The following is a 22563-nucleotide window of genomic DNA, read 5'->3' as shown; positions in this document are numbered from 1 at the left end:
GATAAGTAAATGTAAGTTTTGGAAGAGCTAGTGATATGGCTCAGTGGGTAAGCGTGCCTGCTCTGCAAGTGCGGGAACCTGAGGGTGGATCCCTAGCATCCACATAAACAAGACAAATAGGCAAGGCTATGTGCATTTAACCCCCAGCATTAGCGGGTAGAGACATGTGCAACTCACTGGCTAGGCATCCTGCCCCAAACGGAGCATCCATGGTTCAGTGAGAGACCCCATTTCAAAGCAATAAGATGGAGAGTGAGAATATGGCATCTTAGGTCTTGCTCTTGCCTCAGCATGGCCACATGTGCATGTAACAGGCTTGTGTAGTTATGCACTTGAGTACCCACATGTCTCTCATACACAGAGCGAAATATTTGGGCAGATGTTTCACAAAAGAAGAAACACTAATATTAAGTGTGTTAAAAATATCCACTTGTTAGTTAATAGAGAAATGTAAATTAAGATTACAAGAGACCACTTACTGCTTGGTAGATTGGCCCAAAACAGCTCTAAATGTGGGTCAGAATGCAGAGCAGTGAGAATCCCAAATAGGGCTAGTGAGGACCTAAAACTGTGTAGCTACTTTGGGAAACAATTTGGCAGGTTTTTTTTTTTTTTTATAAAGTAAAGATAAAGTCAGTAAAAGAACCACTGATCTCACAGTCCAAGTTTTACATAAGATAAATGAAAATATGGCCACAGAGGTTTGTTGGAGCTTTATTTTTAAGAACAAATTATGTGGGGACCTTGAGTAGTGATATTCTCAGGGTGGGTTGCTGTTATAGCTCACAGCACGGAGGAGGCATGACAGTGTTTGTGTTATATAACTGCTCTACCTAAAGTTCTCGGACAGCAAAGATGCCGTAGTGGAACTGAACTCCAGCCAGAAGAAGGTATTAGATCCCTTGGGACTGGAGTTACAGGCAGCTGTGAGCTGCTGCCTGACGGTGCTGGGAATCAAACCCAGCATGAGATTCTTGGGAAAATTTCAATGTCTCGGGGGCTCATTGTTTCAATAGTCTAATAGTCAGATTGAGAGACACAATGTGCCTTTACAATGTCATCATCTCTGCCAGGCGTGTTATGCTAGCAGAAGTACTTCAGAGGTCTCCAGGGCTAGAAATAAGGGCCCTTATTTGGTTGTGGTGAGCAGGGGATGTTTAGGTTGGGTGTAGAGCTGTCTTTATCTTACCTGTTACAGTGATTGTGTACTGCACATCTGTCTATTAGTGCTATTATTAGTACTATTTCATACTGGTGGTTTTATTTCTGTATGATATACCTTAAAGAGAAAGAATCATGAACAAGCTGGGTAACTGCTGTGCTAGGATATGATTACATAAAAAGTGGGTCTTCCCTGCGGTAGCTCACAGTCTGTAGATACGGTACAGAAAGACAGTTGAATGGTAAGAGCATAGAGAAGTGCTGAGGGCCACTGAAGTGCTTGATCAGCGGCAGCTGGGCGAAGGAGCCCTGGGTTTAGCCTGATGGGTGAACAAGAGAGTCCGTGTGGACAGGGAGGGCATTCCTAGGCTGCAGCTGGCAGAGAGGAAACTTCATCTCCTGTTTTGTGAACAGGAGGAGCCTGGTATTGTGGCAGCCACAAACTGGGGTTGAGTTGGATACAGGGCAAGCGGGAGCTGGGTAGGTGGGTGCAGAGGTGAAAGCTGGAATGGTGTTCTTGTTCACGTGCCCCTCCTCTGGTGGGAGATGGTCTTGCAGTCCCTTTTGGGTTCTTTATAGTTTGTCTTAAAACAAACAAGCAACAAGAACAAGAGAACAGCAGCTTCCAAGGAGGAGAAACTGAGTAGTTTTCTTCAGATAGCCTTCTGCTACACATGTGACTTAAGGCTGCACTTGAACTTCTGTGCACTACAGGGGGATCAGCAAAGCTTTTGATGGGCAGCAACCTGCAAACATGGCACATTTACGTAGGACGGACTCGTATCTTTAAGGAAAGAACAGTTTCTTAGTGCCAGGATGGGGAAGTTCAAAGTCTCTTCTTCATTTCAGTTTGGAAAGGGGCAGACCTGAAAATTGGTTCAGGTATATATATCTGCAAGTCTATTTTATAATACAGTATTTTAATTAATTCTTTGAGAATTTCATATATACATATGATTTATTTTGATTATTTCCCCCCCCTTCCAGCGCATTCCTAATTTATTTTTTTTACAAATGTATTTAGTTTTATTTGTGTGTGTGTGTGTGTGTGTGTGTGTGTGTGCGCGCGCGTGCGCGCACGCTCACTGGGTGGAGGAGAATGGAGATTTCCTGGAGGAGTAGTATTGGGTCCTCTAGAAGACTCAGGTCCTCTAGAAGGCCAGCAAATGTTCGTAATCATTAAACCATCTCTCCAGCCCCCCTCCCAACTTTATATTCCCTGACCCTTTAAAAAATAACTGACCAAGTCCAGTTTGTCTTGCCCATATACTTTTGGGTGTGGGACCATCCAGCAGGGGCCACACCCTTAAAGAGAAAGGATTCTCTGTCCTCTGTCATTTGACACTCTACAGTTTCCCTCAGTGCTTGGAGGGGTGTAGCAGGGAGCTGACAGTGAGCAGAAGGACTTCAGCTGGCGGTTGGAGGTGTGCTCTGAAATCCGTGCTGTTTTGTGTGTTACAGGCGATGGAGTTTGAGGGCTGGGCGGACACCCTGTTCCTGCTGCAATTCGCCCTCTCCTGTGTCATGGGGTAAGCCTTTAATCTGTGCTTAGCAGATCATTTCCTAGAGAAGTAGATTTCAAACATATGTTCTAGACTTCTTCTCCCTTGTTTCTGAGTATCTTATTCAATTTTGTGAGTGTGTCACCTAGATCCTGGTGGCTTCACATCCCCTGGGAATACGCTAAACTCATCCCAAGCCACTCATAGATGGATGGGAAAATGAAATGGACATTTGCCCACCATTTCACTCTTTGATCACAGACATTATATTTTCATTTGCATCATTTCATTTTTCTCAACACTGATGTCTAACATATGTCGTTGGCCATCACCAATGAGAAAGCAGGCTCAGAACTTAATGATCTAAATTTGCAGTTAGTGGCTAGCAGTGGTAGCATTGCAATTTGGGGCTGCTTGACTTCTGTGTAGAGGCAGGAGGGTCTCTGCGTTTCCCCGGTGTGCTCTCCTTAGCTGGACAGTTTGCTTGCAGTGTGTGACTGGACATGCTCACAGCGAGTACTTCAGAAGCCTCAGTGATCTGGGTGTCACAGATGCTGTTGCCTAGTTGTTGAGCAGACTTGTCATCCCCTCTTAAGTGCTCATTTGTCGTTGTTTTCGTTTTACAGTTTGTTTTGTTTTTGTTTTTTGAGACAGGGTTTCTCTGTATAACCCTAGCTGTTCTAGACTCAATTTGAAGACCAGGCTGGCCTTGAACTCACAGAGATCCACCTGCCTCTGCCTCCTGAGTTCTGGGATTACAGGCGCACACCACTGCACCCGGCTTCTCATTTTTTCCCCATCATTGATAAGCTCTCTTGCCTTCATCCTGGCCATGAGGTCACTTTATCCTAGGGGCAAGTGCCCAGATGACAGAGGCCTGTGAGCCCTGAGCACTCTGGCTTGCACAAATTAGCAGGAAGAATATTCTATAAAGAGCCTGTGTCATTATGAATGAAATGCCCATGGTTTTTGTACCAGGAAAAACACCCAGTCAGAAAAAGATGTGTTTCTCTTGAATACAATTTCAAGCTGTGGAGAGGCACGGAAAGCTCTCAGTGCTCAGCACTGGTTGTTTCTCTTAGTGAGGGATTGTGGGAGCTTGAGCTCGAGCCTCTAACAGACCCTTTCTTCTCTGCCCTAGGTTTATTTTGATGTACGCTACAGTCCTCTGTACTCAGTATAATTCTGCTCTTACCACAACGATAGTTGGCTGCATTAAGGTGAGAAGAAATAACAATACTATTTCTTTTTGGAATCTATTTTAAACTTGGTCTCCTAATTTAAAAATCTGGGCACCAGTGAGGTGGCTTAGCTGGTGAAGATGCCTGCTGCCAAGTCTGAAGATGTGAGTTCAGTCTCTAGAACTCACACAGTAGAAGGTGAGAATTGACTCTTTCAAGTTGTCCTCTGACCACCATTTGCATACCGTGGGGTGAACGCCTCCTAACATAAGTAAGTAAAAACTGTTTTTAAAAAAAACTAATTAAAAATTGGCTTATGGGACCAAGAAGATGGTTCAGCAGGTTAAAGGCACTTGTTGTCTGTGCCTGATGACCTGAATTTGGTTCTTAGAATTCGTGTAAAATTTTACATGAGAGCGCTGATGCCACAAGACTGTCCTTTAACTGCACATGCGTCCCTCCCACCACATATGCACAGTAATAATGATACAACAAAACATTTAAAAAGAATCTGTCAGTAGCCTTAAGTCTCCTAACCTTATTCATGTGTGCTGGCTTATTAGCTGGTGGTGGTAATTTCTAAGTCAGCTTATGAGAGCTTAAGAAAAGCATAGCCTGTACTTGGAGGTGACTTAGCTCTGGGGAGCATGGGACAAGTTAGGCACATTAGCTACTGTAGAGGAAGAAAGAGGAGACTGCTTCCGGGTGGAGGCTGGAGGCGTAGCCTTCTCCCTTTAGCCCCTGCTGAGAGCTGTTGTGCTCCGAGAACTGCTCCGAGAACTGCCTTTCTTGGCGAGGTGGAGCCTGCTAGAAACTCATCAATGTGAATTTCCTGTGTTGGAGCCACCTTCAAGTGGCCTGCTTTTAAAAGTTGTGACTGGTCGCTGGGCATGGTGGTGCACGTCTTTAATCCCAGCAGTTGGATGCTGTCAATTTGAGGCCTGCAAAGTGAGGTCTACAAAGCAAGTCCGGGATATCCAAGGCTAACAGAGAAACCCTGTCTTGAAAAAAACCAAACCAAACCAAAAAAAGCTGTGCCTGACAGTTCAGTGATTTCTCTCCTTCTGATTGGTTTTATTTAAAGAAGAGTAATTTGTCTTCAGGCAGAAAAGCCAAGTTACCTTGAGTATTGAGCTAAAGCTCATTGAAATTTGGGACTTCTTTGATCAGATCTAGTGGTTTTAGTTTTTCAGTTATAAGAATGTTCCAGATGCCCAGATTCCTCAGCAATTAGTAAAGTGGGCTTGCCTTCTGAAAGATGCCAGAGCGCGAGAGGCAAGGTTATGATCGTTTTGAAAAAGGAAGGCAGTGGCAGTCCCACTTCCTGTGCCCTTGTCAGCCCGCAGTGAGGGAGAAGAGGCAGAGGGACAGCCATAGCTGTCTTTACATTTTTCTCTGCACCCACAACAGAACAGGACTCACTGAGCTTACGAGGAACTGCACTGGGTTAAAACTCTATAGAATCTGTAGCTCCCCATTGTGGAGTCAGAGTTTGACAGGAGTGGAACTGCACATGTAACAAGTCACATGAAATCTCTCAGAAAGCTTGTTTAGTAGCAACCTGTCCTCAGGGGGTTGGAGTGGCCCAGTTTAGTCCCCTAAATTACCTCTCAGTTGTGTTTTGTTTTGTAAATACATTCCAGAGCAACGTGCATGATAGCAAGAACACAATAAAGTAAGAATTGGATGATTTTCAGCCTAGGAGAGGGATGGCGGGAAAGCCCACAGTTTATTGAAACTATTTGGCCTATTTGCTTAGATCTCTGGGAGCACTGTTCCATGGTTAGCATTGGGCACCGCTGCCATGATGGTCACATGACATCGTGCTTAGATCTCTGGGAGCACTATGCTGTGGTCAGCATCAGGTGCCACTGCCATGATGGCCACATGATGTCATGCTTAGATCTCTGGGAGCACTGTGCCATGGTCAGCATTGGGCACCACTGCCATCTCATGATCACATGACGTCATGCTTAGATCTCTGGGAGCACTGTGCCATGGTCAGCATCAGGCACCGCTGCTGTCATGGTCACATGATGCCATGCTTTCTACTTGCTGCCTACGTCTTGTTGGCTTCAGTTTCAACTAGAGAGAGGGAGTAAATGATTGTCAGCAAACTAACTGTTGCTTTGTCTGCCTTATGACTGAAAGATGGCAGTCTTCCAAAGCCATAGCTGGCCACAGTCCTGTGAGCCACAGCAGAGCTTCTGAAATAGTGCTGGTCACAGCTTTAAGAGGCCAGCTGCAGTTTTCCTAAGTGACTTTAAGCGTCCATCTAAGGATCTCAGCTTCACAAACCCTTAGATTGGATTCCTTGTTCCCCTCAATATAGTGGGAAAGTCACTTAGAATAGCTAGTTAGAAATAGAAGTTCCTAGCCCTGCCCTGGGAATACCAAATCACATCCTGTTAGTAGAGGCTGGAGTCTTAGCTGCAGAAAGATTGGGGGATTTAGTCTTAGCTTTGAGTAAACACAGTGCTCTTCCGTACTTTCTAATGATTTCTGTGTGGCAGAGGTTGCTTGGTGTACTCTCCTGTGTCCCCGCATGTTTCCTAACTTGTGGTTTTGAGCACTGCGGCTGGGTTCTCCGCCCTCTCCTGTTCCCTGCACACTTGATGTCTATCATCATCCACCTTCATCCGAAGAGAAGTCCATCACACTCCTTTCCGAGAGTCCTGATGCCCTCGGTCACTCTATACTTTACTTTGTCTTTCTACTCAAACAATAGGAATGTCTGCTCTACCTAACCATCATTAGCTCTAGAAAATGCCATTTCTGGGTGCTGTCCCAAAGGGCATTTCATTATAAAGACAGTTTTGAAATTTGGGTTAATGTGTTTTGCACCTACCCCATGCTAGGCATCAAACTCAGGGGTCTGCACCGGCCAGGTAAGTGCTCTCGCACTGAGCTGCACCACAATCCTGGCCTTGAACACATAGCCTCAATTCTGTCTCACAGGCTTATCTAGGAGAGTCCAGGTGCTAAGAATGTGACAATCACAACTCATGGGACTTCACTTGCCAAGAAGGAGGGAGAGCAGGGAGATTGACTTATGGATGTGAAAGGAAGGAGACTGGGGAGGCATCACACAGTATTTTAAGCTATAGAAAGCTATATTCTGCTTTTGTAGTCTGAGGACAATTAAGGAACCAAAATATAATTGTAGTTGGGTGTCAGAAAGGGGATTAAAAAAAAATTTAAATCTTTGCTTTTATTTATTTTTTTCTTTGCTTTTATTTTTAAATGTTTTGAAATTAAAGTATAATTTATCATTTTTCTACTTCCCTTTCTTCCCTCAGCCCCTTCCTTCCCACCTTGCACCCTCTCAAACTAATGGACCGATGGCTTCTTTTTCTTTGTTATTGTTTTATACACATGCGCTCACACGCATGTGTACGCGTGCATGCACACACATACATACAATATTATCGGCCCGTTTAATGTTACTTGTATGTATGACTCTAGGGCTGACTGCTTGGTACTTGATAACAATTGGGGGATACTATTTCTCTTGGTTGCCTTTAGTTCTTTGTCTAGGGATGGGACCCATGAGGTTTCCCCCTTGCACGGTAGCATATTCCCTGCCGTGTCCAGGAGACACAGTCCCACAGAGCACTTGCTGATTCTCTGTCTCTTACATTCTTTTCCCCTTCCCACAGTGTTCCCTGAGACTTAGGTGCAAGAATCCTGTTGTAGATTTATCAAGTGGGGCTAGTCACCCCACAGTCAGTTGGTCTCTGCATTTTCATTGTTTGTGCTGTGCTGTTATGGTCTTCTTTGGTTGCAAAGAGAAGTTTCTTTGATGAGGAGTCAACCTGCCTTTATCTGTGGGTATAAAGCTAAGCATTTACAGTGTAGTCAGGAATTGCGCTGGTCTAGAAGAGTGGAGGCAGTAGGGTCTGTACGACTCATTGGCTTACAAGGCCTGGGTAGTCAGCTAGGTTTCCAATAGCAGGCATGACTTTCCCTCCTGTTTAGCGGGCCTTCAGTCCACTTAGCTGTTGGTTACTGCCAAGATGTGCATGCCACTATTGCAGCCTCCGAGATCTTGCCGTGATGGTCGTTGCAGTTTGTGTGTTTCACGATTGTGTAGGATAATTTGTTTCCTTCCTTCCCTTGGATGCTGGCGCGGCACCTTCTGATACTATGAACGCTAGTCCTCAGCACGAAGGCTTTCAAGTTGGATCCAGCTCAGATCCTCCAAGTCCTTTATTCTAAGCGCATGGTGTCTTTGTCAATAGAGACTACCTAGCAGAAGGGACTTTTAAATTTTTACTTGTGTGCATCTGTGTCTGTGTGCACACATGTCTGCATGTGTGTGTGTGCTACAGGGCATCTGAGCAGGTCAGAGGACAACATTTGGAAAGTCAGGTCTCTCCCCTTGGCTTCTGAAGATTGGACTTAGGTTGTGAGTTACCTGCTGAGCCATTTCATTGGTCCAGCAGAAATGGTTTTAACTATAATTTTTTGAAATGACTTCTTACGTGTTTTGCTTTTTGAGACAGGATCTCTCTGTGTAGGCCTGTCTGTCCTGAAGCTAGCTATGTAAACCAGGCTGGCTTCAAACTCACAGAGATCTTTCTGCCTCTGTCTCCTGAGTGCTGGCATTAAAGGTATGCAGCACAATGCCTGGCCCTATTAAGGTATCGAGGAAGTATCCTCAAAAAGGACTATATTGGTCAGATCTTCATTTTCCTTTTTCATTTTTTGGGGGTGGGTGAGCGTTCAAGACATTGTTTCTCTGTGTGTCCCGAAACTTGCTCTGTAGATTAGGCTGGCCTCACACACACAGAGATCCACCTCCTTCTGCTTTATTAATGCTGGGATTAAAGGCATGCACTACCACCATTTGGCCTTCCTTTCCATTTTTAAAATAAGGAAAATGCTTCTTCTTTACTCTCTACTCACAAAGTCAACAGTTATCCCAATAGGAGAGAAGAAAATCCCATTGGCCACACGAGGAGGCAGAGTCAGTTTGATGATGTGTCGTATTCTCCGTGTAGGAGAGAGTGCTTGTCCTTTTGAGAAGCAGATTGGGAAGGCTCATGTTAGACATCCCTTATGGCTGCTTGTGCTCTTGCCACACTCATTCCCTTAGTGGGTACTGTGTGCTTATTCATTTTGAACTTGACTCTCATGAGCATGCTTACATGTACATTTCAAAAGCTCATTAGACTTACATAATAATATATTGTCATTTTTCTTTTTTAGAATATATTAATAACTTATATTGGAATGGTCTTTGGTGGAGATTATATTTTCACATGGACAAATTTTGTTGGCCTAAATATCAGGTAAGTAATAATATTGAATTAAATATAACTACACTGATAAGTGAGGTTTAGATACTCAAATAGTGTCACAGCATAGGACTGAGCTGTTCATTCAACCAGGAACCTGTTCACTTATAAGATAAGTTTAGGGAGTGCCTACAATGTAGTTAATATGTTTCAATGTCTCTAGCTAATGATTTTTAAGAAAAAGAAGGAAATGGTCCATATTCAGTGCATAAGATTCAGAGTTGAGCTCCCTCTCCCCTGCGCCAAAGACCAGTCATTTGCTTATTAAACTTGATGGTAGGTAATGCGTGCAAGAAACTCAGGGCTAAAGCCCACCACTTCTATTATAGTTGTGAGTCTCTGACTGTAGATATGTCACTGCTTTTGGGGAGCAGGGTTGATGGCTCAGCAGTTAAGAGTACTGGCTACTTTTCCACAGGACATAGGTTCAATTTCCAGCACCCACATGGTAGCTAGCCCTATCTGTAACTCCACTTCCAGGAGATCTAATGTCTTCTGGACTCCACAGGCCCCAGACACAAACACGGTAATAGACATAGGCAAAACATTCATACACACAAAATAATAAATAATGTTTGGAAGTTAATTTTGTTATTTGAAAGTTTCTTACAAGAATATAATATATGCTGACTTCTCTGTCCTCACGCCTTTGCTAACTCCCATTCCTGTCAGCTCCCCGTCTCTACCATCCCCTTTCCCAGATCATGACTTTTGTTACCGATTTAATGTAACCAGTGCCACCTCTGACCATTGGCCTGGAACTAGCCATCATGCATATCTGGGATTTCCCTCTATCCTGGTGGGTTGTTAATGGGTACATATGTGAAGGCAGTGTTTCCCCACTCCCCAGTCTAACCATAGTAAACGGTTCAACAGTGAAGGGTGGGACCCCGTGGGCTCCATCCATCCCTGATGTTCAGGTCTGTGCCTGTCCTGACCCGGTACAGTTATGCATAGCTGCCTGTGCGTTCATGATGGTCTTGCCTAGGAGAGATGACATGTCATATAGCCTTTTTGCCTTCCAGCTCTTGCATTCTTTTCACTTTTTTTTTTTTTAAACTGCAGTGTTCCCAAGCCGTAGGGGGAATAATATCAATATTTTGTTTAGAGCTTGGCGCTCCTCAGTTGGTTATTCTCTACTTCCGTGTTGTTGCCTGGAAACAGGCCTCTCTGATGAAGGTGCGGTGTTTCCCTATGAGCATAAACTTCAGCAGTTAGAAGACAGCTTGATGCTGTGCTCATTTGTTAAACGACAGCCTTCAGCACCCCCTGCCCTGTGATTTTTGCTTGCCATGAGTTTTTGACCAGGTTTACAATACCAACATGAATTCCCGCCTGTGGAGTGGGGCTCAAATCCAACCAGAGAGGGCAGTTAACAGAAGTTAACCCCTGTTTAACAAAGTGCCCCTGCTGTGCAGGTGAGCACACTCATGGCCGGATGTCTAGGAGATTGTAGGACTCACAGCTTGGTAAGAAACGCTGGTGCCTTTTCTCCCTCATGGTGCCCTCTGGGACTATGGAAGCGAGCCAGCAGAGCGATCTTCCTGCTCAGTCCCTGCTACATTTTTCTGTATCTTGCACCTCGAGTGGTGTCTTCAGCAATACGGTCTTATTGTTTGGTTCTGGTGGCCAGTAAGGGGGTGGCAAGGGCCTGTGAGGTTATGGAGGCACCTCTGTGGTGTCCATGTCCAACTATTTCTAAGGAGGTATCCCATATCTGGCACTAGGGATTTTGTTTAGTACCTTTTGGCTTCTGGGAGAAGCTTTTTCCAGGCATACAGAAAAATCTCCCTCCAAATGTTCTCTTTTAATAAGTACATTTTATAATTTGGCTAAAAAGGGCTGGAGAGATGGCTCAGAGGTTAAGAGCACTGGCTGCTTTTCCAGAGGTCCTGATTTCAATTCCCAGGAACTATATGGTGGCTCACAACCATCTGTAACAGAATTCAGTGCCCTCTTCTGGTGCACATGATGACAGTGTACTCATATACATAATAAATAAATACATTAAAAAAATGGCTACAAAATAGTCAGTTTCCATATAGTTTTTTTTGGTTTTTCGAGACAGGGTTTCTCTGTGTAGCCTTGGCCATCCTGGACTCATTTTGTAGACCAGGCTGGCCTCGAACTCACAGCGATCCGCCTGCCTCTGCCTCCCGAGTGCTGGGATTAAAGGCATGCGTCACCACGCCCGGCTCCATATAGATTTTTTTATACACCTGACATTAACTCCTCTTCCCTCCTTGTTTAAACTTTCCTTTTTTTTCTTTCTTTCCTTCCTTCTTTCTTCCCTTTCTTTTTTTTTTTTTGTTTTGTTTTGTTTTTTGAGACAAGGTTTCTCTGTGTATCCTTAGCTGTCCTGTCCTGTACTCGTTTTGTAGACCAGGCTGGCTTTGAACTAACAGTGACCCACCGCCTGCCTCTGCCTCCTGAGTGCTGTGATTAAAGGCGAGCGCCACACTGCCTGGCTCACGCTTAGCTTTTCTACACTCAGTATTCCCACATTGTTCTTTCATGTGACCTGTGTTCTACTCCCTCATTTAAGGCTCCCCCCTCGCAATGGCCTCTTTCTACAGAGACTCCAAGTTGAACACACAAAACAAGAGATTGAAGCTGGAACCCGCATGCTAAGGAGAATGTGCAGTGTTTGGTTTTCAGTGTCTGGTTGCATCACTGAATATGTTTGTTTCTGATTTCATCCCTTTAACTGCATATTTCATAGCTTCATTCTTCTCTATAGCTGACTAAGACTCCATTGTGCATGTGTGCCACAGTTGCATTGCTCATTCACCCGCTGAGACATCTAAGCTGATTCCAGGTCCTCGCCATTGTGAACATGAGTGAGCAACTATCTCTGCAGTAGGATGTTGGTGTATGTGGCCCAGGAGCCGCTGAGTCGTTTGGTGGATCAAGCTGTGGCTCTTGCAGGAGTGTGCACACTGATCTCCACAGTGGCAGCGTCAGTTTGCTTCCCACCAAGGTCACTGCCTCTCATTCAAGTCTGTTGGCCAACATGAGTGAAGGGTTGATTGCCACTGTGTGGAAGACTCCATTCAGTTCTAGGGTTTCAATGTTGTGGTTTTTTTTTTTTTTAATTTTTTTTTTATTAATTTATTCTTGTTACATCTCAATGTTTATCCCATCCCTTGTATCCTCCCATCCTCCCCCCCCCATTTTCCCATTATTCCCCTCCCCTATGACTGTTCCTGAGGGGGATTACGTCCCCCTATATATTCTCATAGGGTATCAAGTCTCTTCTTGGCTACTTGCTGTCCTTCCTCTGAGTGCCACCAGGTCTCCCCCTCCAGGGGACATGGTCAAATGTGAGGCACCAGAGTACTCAATGTTGTGGTTTTAAGTATTATTTATAGGCCCATACTTTATCCAGTTTATTTTTGGGCCACACCTCTGTCCTGGTGTTAGTGCTGTCTCTGTAGGAGCTTACTTGCCACCTCGAGATGACTGATCCCAACTCCAGCTCCTTTCATTTCCTCCTAGTCAACCCTGCCCACAGTTCTGGCCATCTTAATTGCTGGTAACTCTACCCTTCTTGGTGAAGAACCAGTCTCTGTTGTATGGGGGAGTTATTTTAGGATTTATCTTTACTCTTACTTACGTGTGTGTGCCTGCGTCTGTGAGCGTGTACATGCCCGAGTAGGCCTGCAGAGTCTGTCCTTTCCTCCTGCCTCTCCATGGGCCTGGGCTAGCTCTGTCACCGACTGAACCATCTCACCAGCTCCTCTTCTTTTTAATTAGAAGCAAGCAATGTAATTTTCCTAACCTTTCACTTCTTCAAATATAAAAGAAGACAATTCTTATTTGCTTTATGAATAAATATGGAGATTGATACTACTAATAGCTTAATAATTCTCCTTTGGCTTTCCTCTGTTTATTTGCTGTCTTCTTGGGGTGGAGTTGGCGGAGAGAATTAGTAGACGGTGTGTTGTCTTAGTCACTGTCCTACTGCTGTGAAGAAACACCACTCAATTGTGGACATGTTTACAATTTCACAGGTTTAATCCATTAATCACTATGGCAGGGCACTTAGCTGCATGCAGGCAGCCATGGTGCTGGAGAAGTGGCTTAGAGTTTTATATCCTGATCCACAGAGAGAGACAGAGGCACAGATAGACTGACTGACAGACAGACAGACAGACAGACTGACTGACTGACTGACTGACTGGAGAAGTAGCTTAGAGCTTTATATCCTGATCCACAGGCAGAGAGAGACAGAGACACACACAGACTGACTGACAGACAGACAGACAGACAGACTGACTGACTGACTGGAGAAGTAGCTTAGAGCTTTATATCCTGATTCACAGGCAGAGAGAGACAGAGGCACAGACAGACAGACAGACAAACGGATGGACTGACTGACTGACTGATTGGGCCTGGCACCAGCTTTTGAAACCTCGAAGCCCACCCCCACCCCTGCAACACACCTCCTCTAACAAGGACACACCTGCTCCAATGAGAGCACACCTCCCAGGCCTTCCCAACAGCCCACCAGCTAGGAAGCAAGCATTCAAGTATACGAACCGACTGGGGACCATGTTCTCAAACCACCACAGAGTGCTACCTGGAGGTTGCCTCTTGAGTGTCAGGCTCTGTCTGAACTTAGAGTGGATGCTGGCTTCTGTTTGTCTTGATTAAGTTGTTGATGCATCTGAGTTTCCATTTTCTTATGTGGGATGAAAATAACTTACTGTTGAATTAGAATGACAGGACGCAACAGGACCTGACAGGTTCAAATCCAGGCATTTCAACTCCTGTTCAGATGTTATTTTCCTTACAGCTTTTGCAAGGAAAGCATATTGTTTAGTTTTCTTTTTCTTTAGAAACGAAGTTGTCTTTATTATCTCTAATAATAGAGATGTTTTTTGTTCCTGTTCTTTTTGACTAGTATACAAAGGCAGAAGTTGTGGATACTAATCTTTTTTAATGCAAAAGCCAAACTACAGGGATATTTAATAGATTCCACTTGCTTGGAAATGGTTTCAGTTCTTAACAGACTGCACTGAAAAGGAAACCACTAAATGAACTATATACCTGAAGAATATATGATTAACCCTGACAGATCTGCCTGTGCCCTGCCTCACTTCTTTATTGTATTAAGAAAGGCTTAGCTGGGCAGTAGTGGCACACGCCTTTAATCTCAGCACTCAGGAGGCAGAGGCAGGTGGATCCCTGTGAGTTTGTAGCCAGCATGGTCTACAGAGAGAATTCCAGGACAGCAAGGGCTGTACAGAGAAACCCTGTCTTGAAAAACCATGCCCCCCCTCCTCCCGAAAAAAAAGAAAAAGAAAAAGGAAGGCTTGAGAGCCAGGCATGCTAGCTCACATTTGTAATCTCAGCAGCTGGGAGGATGGAGGCATTTGAAACAGGAGTTCAAGACCGCCCTCAGCTACATACAGAGTCGCTGCTAGCCTTAGACACATGATACCCTATCTCAAATACCAACCAAAAAGAAAGGCTGAACGGCCCCCCTCCCTGGCCTGGTTTAAGTGTAGGGAGCATGGGGCATGCTTGGTAGCTTTTCAGATGCCGCTGAGCTTGAATTCTATGATTTAAGGAGGAGTTCATGTTTTCCTTAGAGTACAATTGAGAGCCTGTTTGTGTCTTCCATAAATACTTTTTCAGTGTCCACCTCCTCAATGTTCAGCCAAGGGCCCCCTGCCCCAAAAGAAGCAGCAGAGAGGCCGGGGAATGAGCACTGAAGACAGAGCTTGCTCCAGTGTGTCAAAGGGCTCTGGCCCATGGCTCAGGCCTGGCGGATGTTGCCTTGTGGAGAAAGATGCCATACTCTCACAGATACCCAGGCTAGAATTCCTGGACTCTCTGGAACGCATCGTTTTCTGTCATTAAAAAAATTAACAGCATGCCTGTAATCTCAGCATTTGGTAGGCAGGGACAGGTGGATCTCTGTGAGTTTGAGGCTACCCTGGTCTACAAAGTGAGTCAGGTAGCTGAGCGTGGTGGCGCATGCCTTTAATCCCAGCACTCGGGAGGCAGAGGCAGGTGGGTCGCTGTGAGTTTGAGGCCAACCTGCTCTACAAAGTGAGTCCAGGACACCCAAGGCTACACAGAGAAACCCTGTTTCGAAAAACAAAAACAAAACAAAACAAAAGTGAGTCAGGCACAGCCAAAGTTACACAGAGAAACTGTCTTGGAAAACCAAAGTAACTAACTTAATAAATAAAAATAAAAATAACACGTAAATAATTAAATGTGGTAATTAACTCTTTTTAGTGTCTAGTGCTGCGAATTTTGACAAGTTACCTGTTTGTATTTGGCTGCCTCTACCCTCAGATCCTGACAAAAATCTTTCTGTCCCCAGAGCTTCTAGAATGTCACATGGATGGTGTATGTTGGGCTTCACCTTTGAGTCTGGTTCTTTCACATGCTTTTCAGCTGTTTTTGCCTGTGTTGGTGCTTCATACACTTTTATTGCCGAGCACACCCTTGAATGGCTGTGTTACAGCCTTCACCGTTTGGAAGCAGTTGGGCCATATCCAACTTAAAGCTATTATGCTATTATGCATTATCTGTCACAAATACTGCTTACAAGTCTGCGTTTGAACATAGGTTTTCATTGCACTGGGATAAATATTAGAAAGAGATTTCCTACGTTGTATAGTAACGTTAAGGGGTGGGGTGTGACTGGTTGATAGAGTGCATTCCTAACATATGGGAGGACCTCCTAGGTGGGGGAAGTGGGGAGGGAGGGGGAGAGAGGGAGGAGAAATTGCCATCCTGTTTTTTGTTTGTTTGTTTTGTTTTGTTCTCTTTTTTCTAAAATGTTCGGTCTGTTTTGCATAGGCACCGGCAGTGTGTGGAGTTTGGTGTTTTGCATCCTGGCCTTAAGAGCTGCCCAGGTTCCCTTGAATTGAGCCCCTCTTCCGGCTCTGTTATGTGGCTGTATTGTGACCTTGTTTCTCTCAGGGTTAATGATCGGAGCATCTTTTTAGTGCTGACACGCCATCAGCATGCTTTCTTTAGTGAAGTGGCAAAAGTCAGATATTTACCCACTTGAAAGACTTGATCATCTTTCTCATGCTTTTAGAATTATGAAAATACAGCATATTCTAATTTGGGGCTTGTGTTTTTATTAATAGTATGTTCTGAAGAACAACAGTTTTAGATTTTGATGAAGACCAAGTTAGCAATGTTTTCTTTTGTGTGTGGTGCTTTCATTGTTGTATCCAAGAAGTCTTTGCCTGACCCAAGTCCAAAAAATTTTTTCTCTTGTGTCCCAGATGTTTCTTTTAGGCTTCATAGTTGTTCACAAAGCCTGTTTTGAATTAACTTTTAACTATAATAAAGTCAGAATCAAGGTGCTTTTTAATGCTTTGTGTTTATAAACATAATCAGTTGCTTCCATGCTTATAATAAAAAATAAGTCCTTTCTATCATTTGCCTATGTTCTCAAAACACTACTTTATAGGTCGGTTTTGCTGTGGTTGTTTTCTTCTTTATATCAGCTCTATAAAGGAGGCAGGCTGAAAGCTAGAGAAAGAAGCCTGATACATTTGAACAGAAGAGGGGTCTACAGTGGGTCAGTGCTGTACATGTGAGCCATGGCTAGAGGACTGTAATCCAGAGGGCTGCATCCCAGAGTCCAAGTTACATGTTCAGTAAACGAGTGAATATCTTTGTGTAGCTAGCCTTGCGAGTCACGTGTGTGCTGGTTTCACCCAGATTACCAGCTTCTGAGGGCAGAAAATGGCTTAATTATATCAGTGTATATTGCTTGCAGCCCATAAGAGGCATCTGGCCAGAGTGATTTAACAGCAAAACCCTGCCAGTAATTTCTGTATGATTGTGCAGCTGTGGAGGGCCATCCCTTGCAATGGCTCCTGTGAATAACCCACTTCACAGAGGCTAAGGAGACTGCTGAGTGGCTGGTTTGCAATGCATCACTCTATCCAGATTCTTAACCTCAGGACTGTTTATTTAATGAAAGTCAGTTGATGAATATCTTAACTCTCTATAGCTTTTCGTAGTATCTTCTGGTTGTGTAAGTCTGGAACCTTTTTTGAGGGTCAGCGGTAATAAAAGCCATCCTACTAGAGCCTGTGTGGCCAGACCAGACTCTGCGATCTGTAGAATTGCGTCCCAGAACATCGCTCTTGTGACCTTTGCCCAGCGCGTGAATCTTTCATGCTCGCATTTAGATCCTTTGCTTGTTAGATCCTTCTTCGAAATTGTGTGTGGGTTTTTGGTGCCAGGCTGTTTCTCCTAAGTGGTTCCCTTCGTGTAGATTCTTCTTGTCCAGACTTCTGAAGTAAGCGCTTGAGCTTTCCTTCATTTGGTGGTTCTCATTTGCAGGGAGAAGGACATGTTTGTATTCCTTAAGTGGCTGCTGAGGGCACACCTGCCAGGCTGTTTATAGTTATACAGTGGATTGTCACTAGAGTAGCTCGTACCCCTGAGTAAGCTGTAAGGAAGCCAGGTAGCTCTTCGATAATATTTCAGTGGGAAGAGGAGAGAGCTGGACTGAAATGTAGCAAATCCTATCTGTGTTTTGTTGTCGCTGCTGCCACCAGCTACCTACTGTTTCCTCTTGATGACCTTACCTTCTCGTCTTTCACATGTGGCCTTTCGCTTTGACTTGCTGCCCTGCTTGCTTCTGCATCTCAGTGGCTTCAATCAGCCTAGAGTGCCCCTGACTGAGGTCCCTTTGTAGGGGACTTGGGAATTTAAAGGAATTTCCCACAGTTTGGAAAACTCACAAAGTGTGCTCTCCTGGTTCTAATGGACGTCTACTCATATTTAAGTGTTCTTACAGAGAAAGAAGGAAAAGGGGAGCAGCTACAAGAGAGAAAGTGATGGAGGTGCTCAGTCTTAAGTATCAAAGTAACTTAAGGAACACAGAAGCAAGCACTCTCCCTCAGTGACTTAGAAACCTCTGCATAGACAGTAGCCCTGAGTAGAGACCTAGGGGAAATGCCTAACAGGTATTCAGGCTTGCCTCCTTTCTCCCATAACTCTTCTGTTCAAAACCCATAGACGCACATGGAACCTCACCAGAATTCTGATCTGGGAGAGGTTATTTGTCTGCCATGCTAGTTAACAAAGCTACCAATATCCTTATGGGGGTGGTGGGTGCCACAAACATCTCAACAGGGCTTGGGAATCTTCTAGGTGGTTTTTTTTTTTCCCCTTCTAAATTTATTCCTGGGCAGTCACCCAAAGCTCCTAGGCAGATGGAATGGTTCATTCCCTAGCCAGACTTCTATGACTAATGCACTTCTATTTTTGAAGTGTGTGCAAGGACCAGCTCTGACTTTAGTATAGGTAGGACATAAACAGATACCTGGGAAGGCGGCGGCCGCTAGCGCTGGGCACTTCGTTCTCCTTGCCAGCCTTCAGTCACGCTGTTCTTTGCTCACCTGGCCTCCTTAGTAGGGAAGGTAGAGTCAGCTGTTGAATTCATTTGTTCCTTAGACTAAAGCAAGTGCTCACTCTGACAAGGCAAAACCAGAGGGACGTTCCTCTTCAGGAGTGTATACTCTGGCCAAGGGGACTGAATTATTTATAAACAAGCAGATACGCGGAGCCTGGCTGAGGCAGCTGGGTAAGCTTCTGTAAGGAACTGGAAGCCTTGTCTTTGTGGAGCTTTCCTCACTGAAGAAATGCTCGCTCCGCTCGCTCCGCTGGCTGGAGAGACAGAGTCATAGAGAAAACAAGGCGGGAGCCACTGGCTGGGAAGGGTCGTGGGCTACATTCCATGTTGAGCCTGGGATGAAATGAGATTCTGTGCACTGAGAATTATACTCATGAGCTGGGGTTGTAGCTCAGTGGCAGAACGCTTGTCCAGCAAGAGCAAGACTTTCTGTTTGATCCTGATGCAAAAAAAGTAAAAATAAAAATACATCGTGTTGGGGGCGGGGCACAGTATAACACAGTAGGCACAAGGCGACATGGAGTGGGGTTGGAGCAAAGGGAATTGACTGTCATGAGGAGATAGATGTTCATGTGCTTTAGACACAAAGGCTTGGTCCTAGCCAAGCCGTGAGGGACTCGGCTGCTAGCACATTGGAAGACAGAACATGTTTCCAGGAGAGGCAGACCAGGTTCAACAACAGAACGGAAAAGCCACCATGGGAAGGGAAGGGAGCCGCAAGAGGCCCTGGCTGGGAGTCAGTGATAAAGGGCGGGAAACTGGTTTCTCATGAGCACAGAGTGCAATGCAAGGTCCTGTGCAGGGGACTCTGGAGCTTCGGAAACTCACACGCTGATGAGGACAGTGAAGGACAGGAGCCGCAGTGTCAAGTGCAGTGGGACCCAAGGCGGGGCAGCTGCTGCATGGAGACTAGCCTGGCACCCTGATGCTGAGCAAACTTCTTACAGCTTTGGACTCCATTTCCTCTTCTGTAAAATGGGCATCTTGCTGATCAGTGGGAATCCTGCTAGGAAGGTTAGACTAGAGGAAGTGTGTGTTGCGGGGATGGGAGGGAGGGGGGAAGGGAGGGAGGGCTCAGAGAGTGGGTGGTGGTATGTTCTCCCCTCCCTCATGATGGCTTTCTGTTTTACAGTATTGCTGGAAGCTTGGTGTATTCTTACATCACTTTCACTGAAGAGCAGCTGAGCAAACAGTCAGAGGCCAGTAACAAGCTGGACACTAAGGGGAAAGGGGCAGTATGACCTCACGGCTCCTCTCCTGAAGACACCGAGGGAGTACTGCTCCTTTGCAATTGTGCGCCCCTAGGATTGATTGCTGCCTTTGAAAATGTATTGACTGTATGTGAACTATGTTTGAATTAATTTATAGCAGACTGGAAAAATGTACTGGGTGGGTTTTAATTTATTTTTCTTCTCTGACAGTGAAGCATCAGTGTTTTTGAAGTCTTTCATTCCATAGCTTGCTATCCAGGAGGCCCTGGCAATATCTACAATGTGTTCCAGCTAGGGCTGCCTTCCAGTGGGCTGTCTCTGTGGAGTTTAGTGGAAATGCGGCTGTGGACTGAAACAACTTCTCCTCCTCCTTCTTTTCTCTTCTTCCTCTTCCTTTTTTTTTTTTTTTTTTATTTTTTATTGCATTATCTTCATAGCATCACCACATTTGCCACAGGTGGCAAACAGCATTGGCACTAAAAACCCCACTAGGCTCTGAAGTGTTTTGGTTTCCTAGATTGTGTGGGAGTAAGCAGAGCGTGCTGTGGAGTGTCTGTTTCTTCTCTATTCAGTAGGAGACACGCAAGGGTTGGAGGAAGCTGGGCATTTACTCATTTATTCAGCTGTAATGCATTGAATGTAGCTGTTGGGCACTGTGCTGAGTTCTGGATGCTGAGTTGAGTTGGTAGTGGTTGGAAAGTCCACTCTTGCTGTAGACTGCATGTAAGATGGAGATCTCGTTTTTTCTGTCCAGCTGGAAAACCCTGTGTGCTGGCTGCTTCAGCCCCCTAGAATTGCAGGTCTGTGAGATTAGAAGCACCTGCCCTGCCTACTCTACAGCCAGAGTCCAGAGCCCTCGATGATTGAAGAGCTACTCTCTGTAAACCATCACAGTAGTGGCTCAGAGGGACAGAGTCAAGGTGGCTACCATCTCCTTCCGCATCCTTCGTCATGTCGACATTGTTGCTACTGTCTTCCTGTTTGCAGGTCCTCATGCATGACAAGACAAAGGCCCATATTTCTGAACTGACTGGTGTGAGGGAAGAGCTAGGTGGGCATCTCTATATTGTTGGGACTTGATGGTTTGGCAGGATCTAAGTCTCTCCCTATTTGAATGACATGAGGTGAGCTGTCATCTGCAGCTGTACCCACCTGATAAGCATGTCAGTATGGGTCCCTCCTTCTGAGAGAGCAGCTGTGAGGGGACATTGTGCGAACAGCCTCAGGGAGGAGTGCTTGCCAGAGCTCAGTGGCATGGCTCAGAGACTTCACTGGCTGTGGACGTGGGAGTGTTTGCTTTGGCCAGCAGAGTCAATTGCTAGGGTTGGGACACTCACTTGCTTCCAGTTTCTTGGTAGGCACCTGACTGCAGGCCTAAACAGCTTCTATTTCTGTATCTCTGTGGGGAATAGAAAAGTTTTACTTTTTTTCCTTCTACTTGAAATTTTTCATCTATAGGCTCCACCTTGCATATAAAAAAATTTTTTTTTTGCATATAAAAATTTTAAGAAAGCACATTTGCAAGTTTTTTGTAATCTTGTATCAGAAATCTGTGGAAGGTTTTGGTCAGGAGAACTGAGGCAGGGTCTCCACAGAGTATTGTGTCTCTATGGGTTGGATCACAGGTCCACTGAGAACCATAGGTCGTAGCACCTCTGCTTCCCTTACTTGGGGTTCTTAGTGAGTAAAGACTTAGTGACCAGCACTTTGTCAAGCTTGTGGACAAATAAATAGGGCACAGCGAGGAACTCTCACGTGCATCCTTGTTCAGAGGTCTAAGCTTAGTTGAAATGATAGAAGTCAGTGAGTTGTCAGTAAGAACTGCCTGCAGTTTCGGGTGCCACTGATTTTAGTCCCACCCCAAAAGAACGGGGTTTCTATTTCAGAGAACATGATGCCCAGATCAGTCTTCTAGCTCCCGTGAGCCACATAGCTCTTAGAACTGCCTATTCTGAGTCCTCTTCAGACATGGATGCTAGTCCCACATTGGCGTGATGCTGATTTCTTCCACAAACAGGCTGTAACAGACAGGGAAGGAAAAATAGTGAGAATGAGCGCAGTGCCCAGTGCATCCAGCACACAGCACAAGTAGGCCTGTCGTCCTTTTCGTGGTGGACTGTGCACCTTCAGTGATAGTAACAGGACAGCACACGCTTCCTGAGAAGCACAAGCCAGTGCCTCCTTGCCTCCAGATGCTTAGCCTACAGTCTGTCCCCTCTTTTTGGATATATATATATATATTTTTTTCCTGTATAATTATAGCCACTGTGATTCTACTTCTTAAAAAGTTATTTTCACATTATGATGGCAGATTTGGAAAAAGGAAGACTATTTTCCATCTCAGTGGGAGACAGTTGCATTTCAGAATAGTGGTCCAGTGATGACTCTGCTGTCACCTCAGAGCTAAACACCCTGCAGTCAGCTGCCTCAACCTGGCAGCCATAGTCTTTAATGCCATCACTTTTTTAAGCCTGCCTTCTTCTACTCCTACTTACTGTTCACATTTCATCTTGTGGGATGAGGAGAGACTCTAGTGTTTTGTTTTTTAAACTTTACTTTGAAAATATTTTTTAAAAAGAAATCTACTGGTTAGATTTTTATTGTCTTACAAAAATGTTTTTAGAGATAATTTTGTTCACAAATGTTCCCTTTCTCATGCTTACTTTTGCCCTCAGGTGTTCACCTCTCACAATGTTTTTTTCAATATAGATTTTATTTACCAACTTAGTGTTTTTAAGAGTTACTGAGCATCGAGGTATGTAAATCAGGTGACATAAACATGAAAAATCATGTGCCTAA

At 44.9% G+C, this 22563-nt stretch overlaps 1 protein-coding gene across 1 annotated transcript in view; it reads left to right on the top strand.

Annotated features, from left to right (window-relative positions):
• Slc35d1 (solute carrier family 35 member D1) overlaps positions 1-20137 on the top strand; it is a 45136-nt gene extending 24999 nt beyond the window's left edge. The window contains exons 9-12 of the mRNA XM_051171431.1: positions 2623-2690; positions 3805-3883; positions 9056-9138; positions 19686-20137. Of these exons, the coding sequence (XP_051027388.1) occupies positions 2623-2690; positions 3805-3883; positions 9056-9138; positions 19686-19794 (339 nt within the window). The 3' untranslated portion in view covers positions 19795-20137. The remainder of the gene's footprint in view (positions 1-2622; positions 2691-3804; positions 3884-9055; positions 9139-19685) is intronic.
• Positions 20138-22563: the final 2426 nt, after the last annotated feature.

The sequence above is a fragment of the Acomys russatus genome, chromosome 29 (genome assembly GCF_903995435.1).
Source record: "Acomys russatus chromosome 29, mAcoRus1.1, whole genome shotgun sequence".
NCBI classification, from domain to species: Eukaryota; Metazoa; Chordata; class Mammalia; order Rodentia; family Muridae; genus Acomys; species Acomys russatus.
The sequence above is the reverse complement of the archived record's forward strand: the minus strand, read 5'-3'. Positions and strand labels throughout refer to the sequence as shown.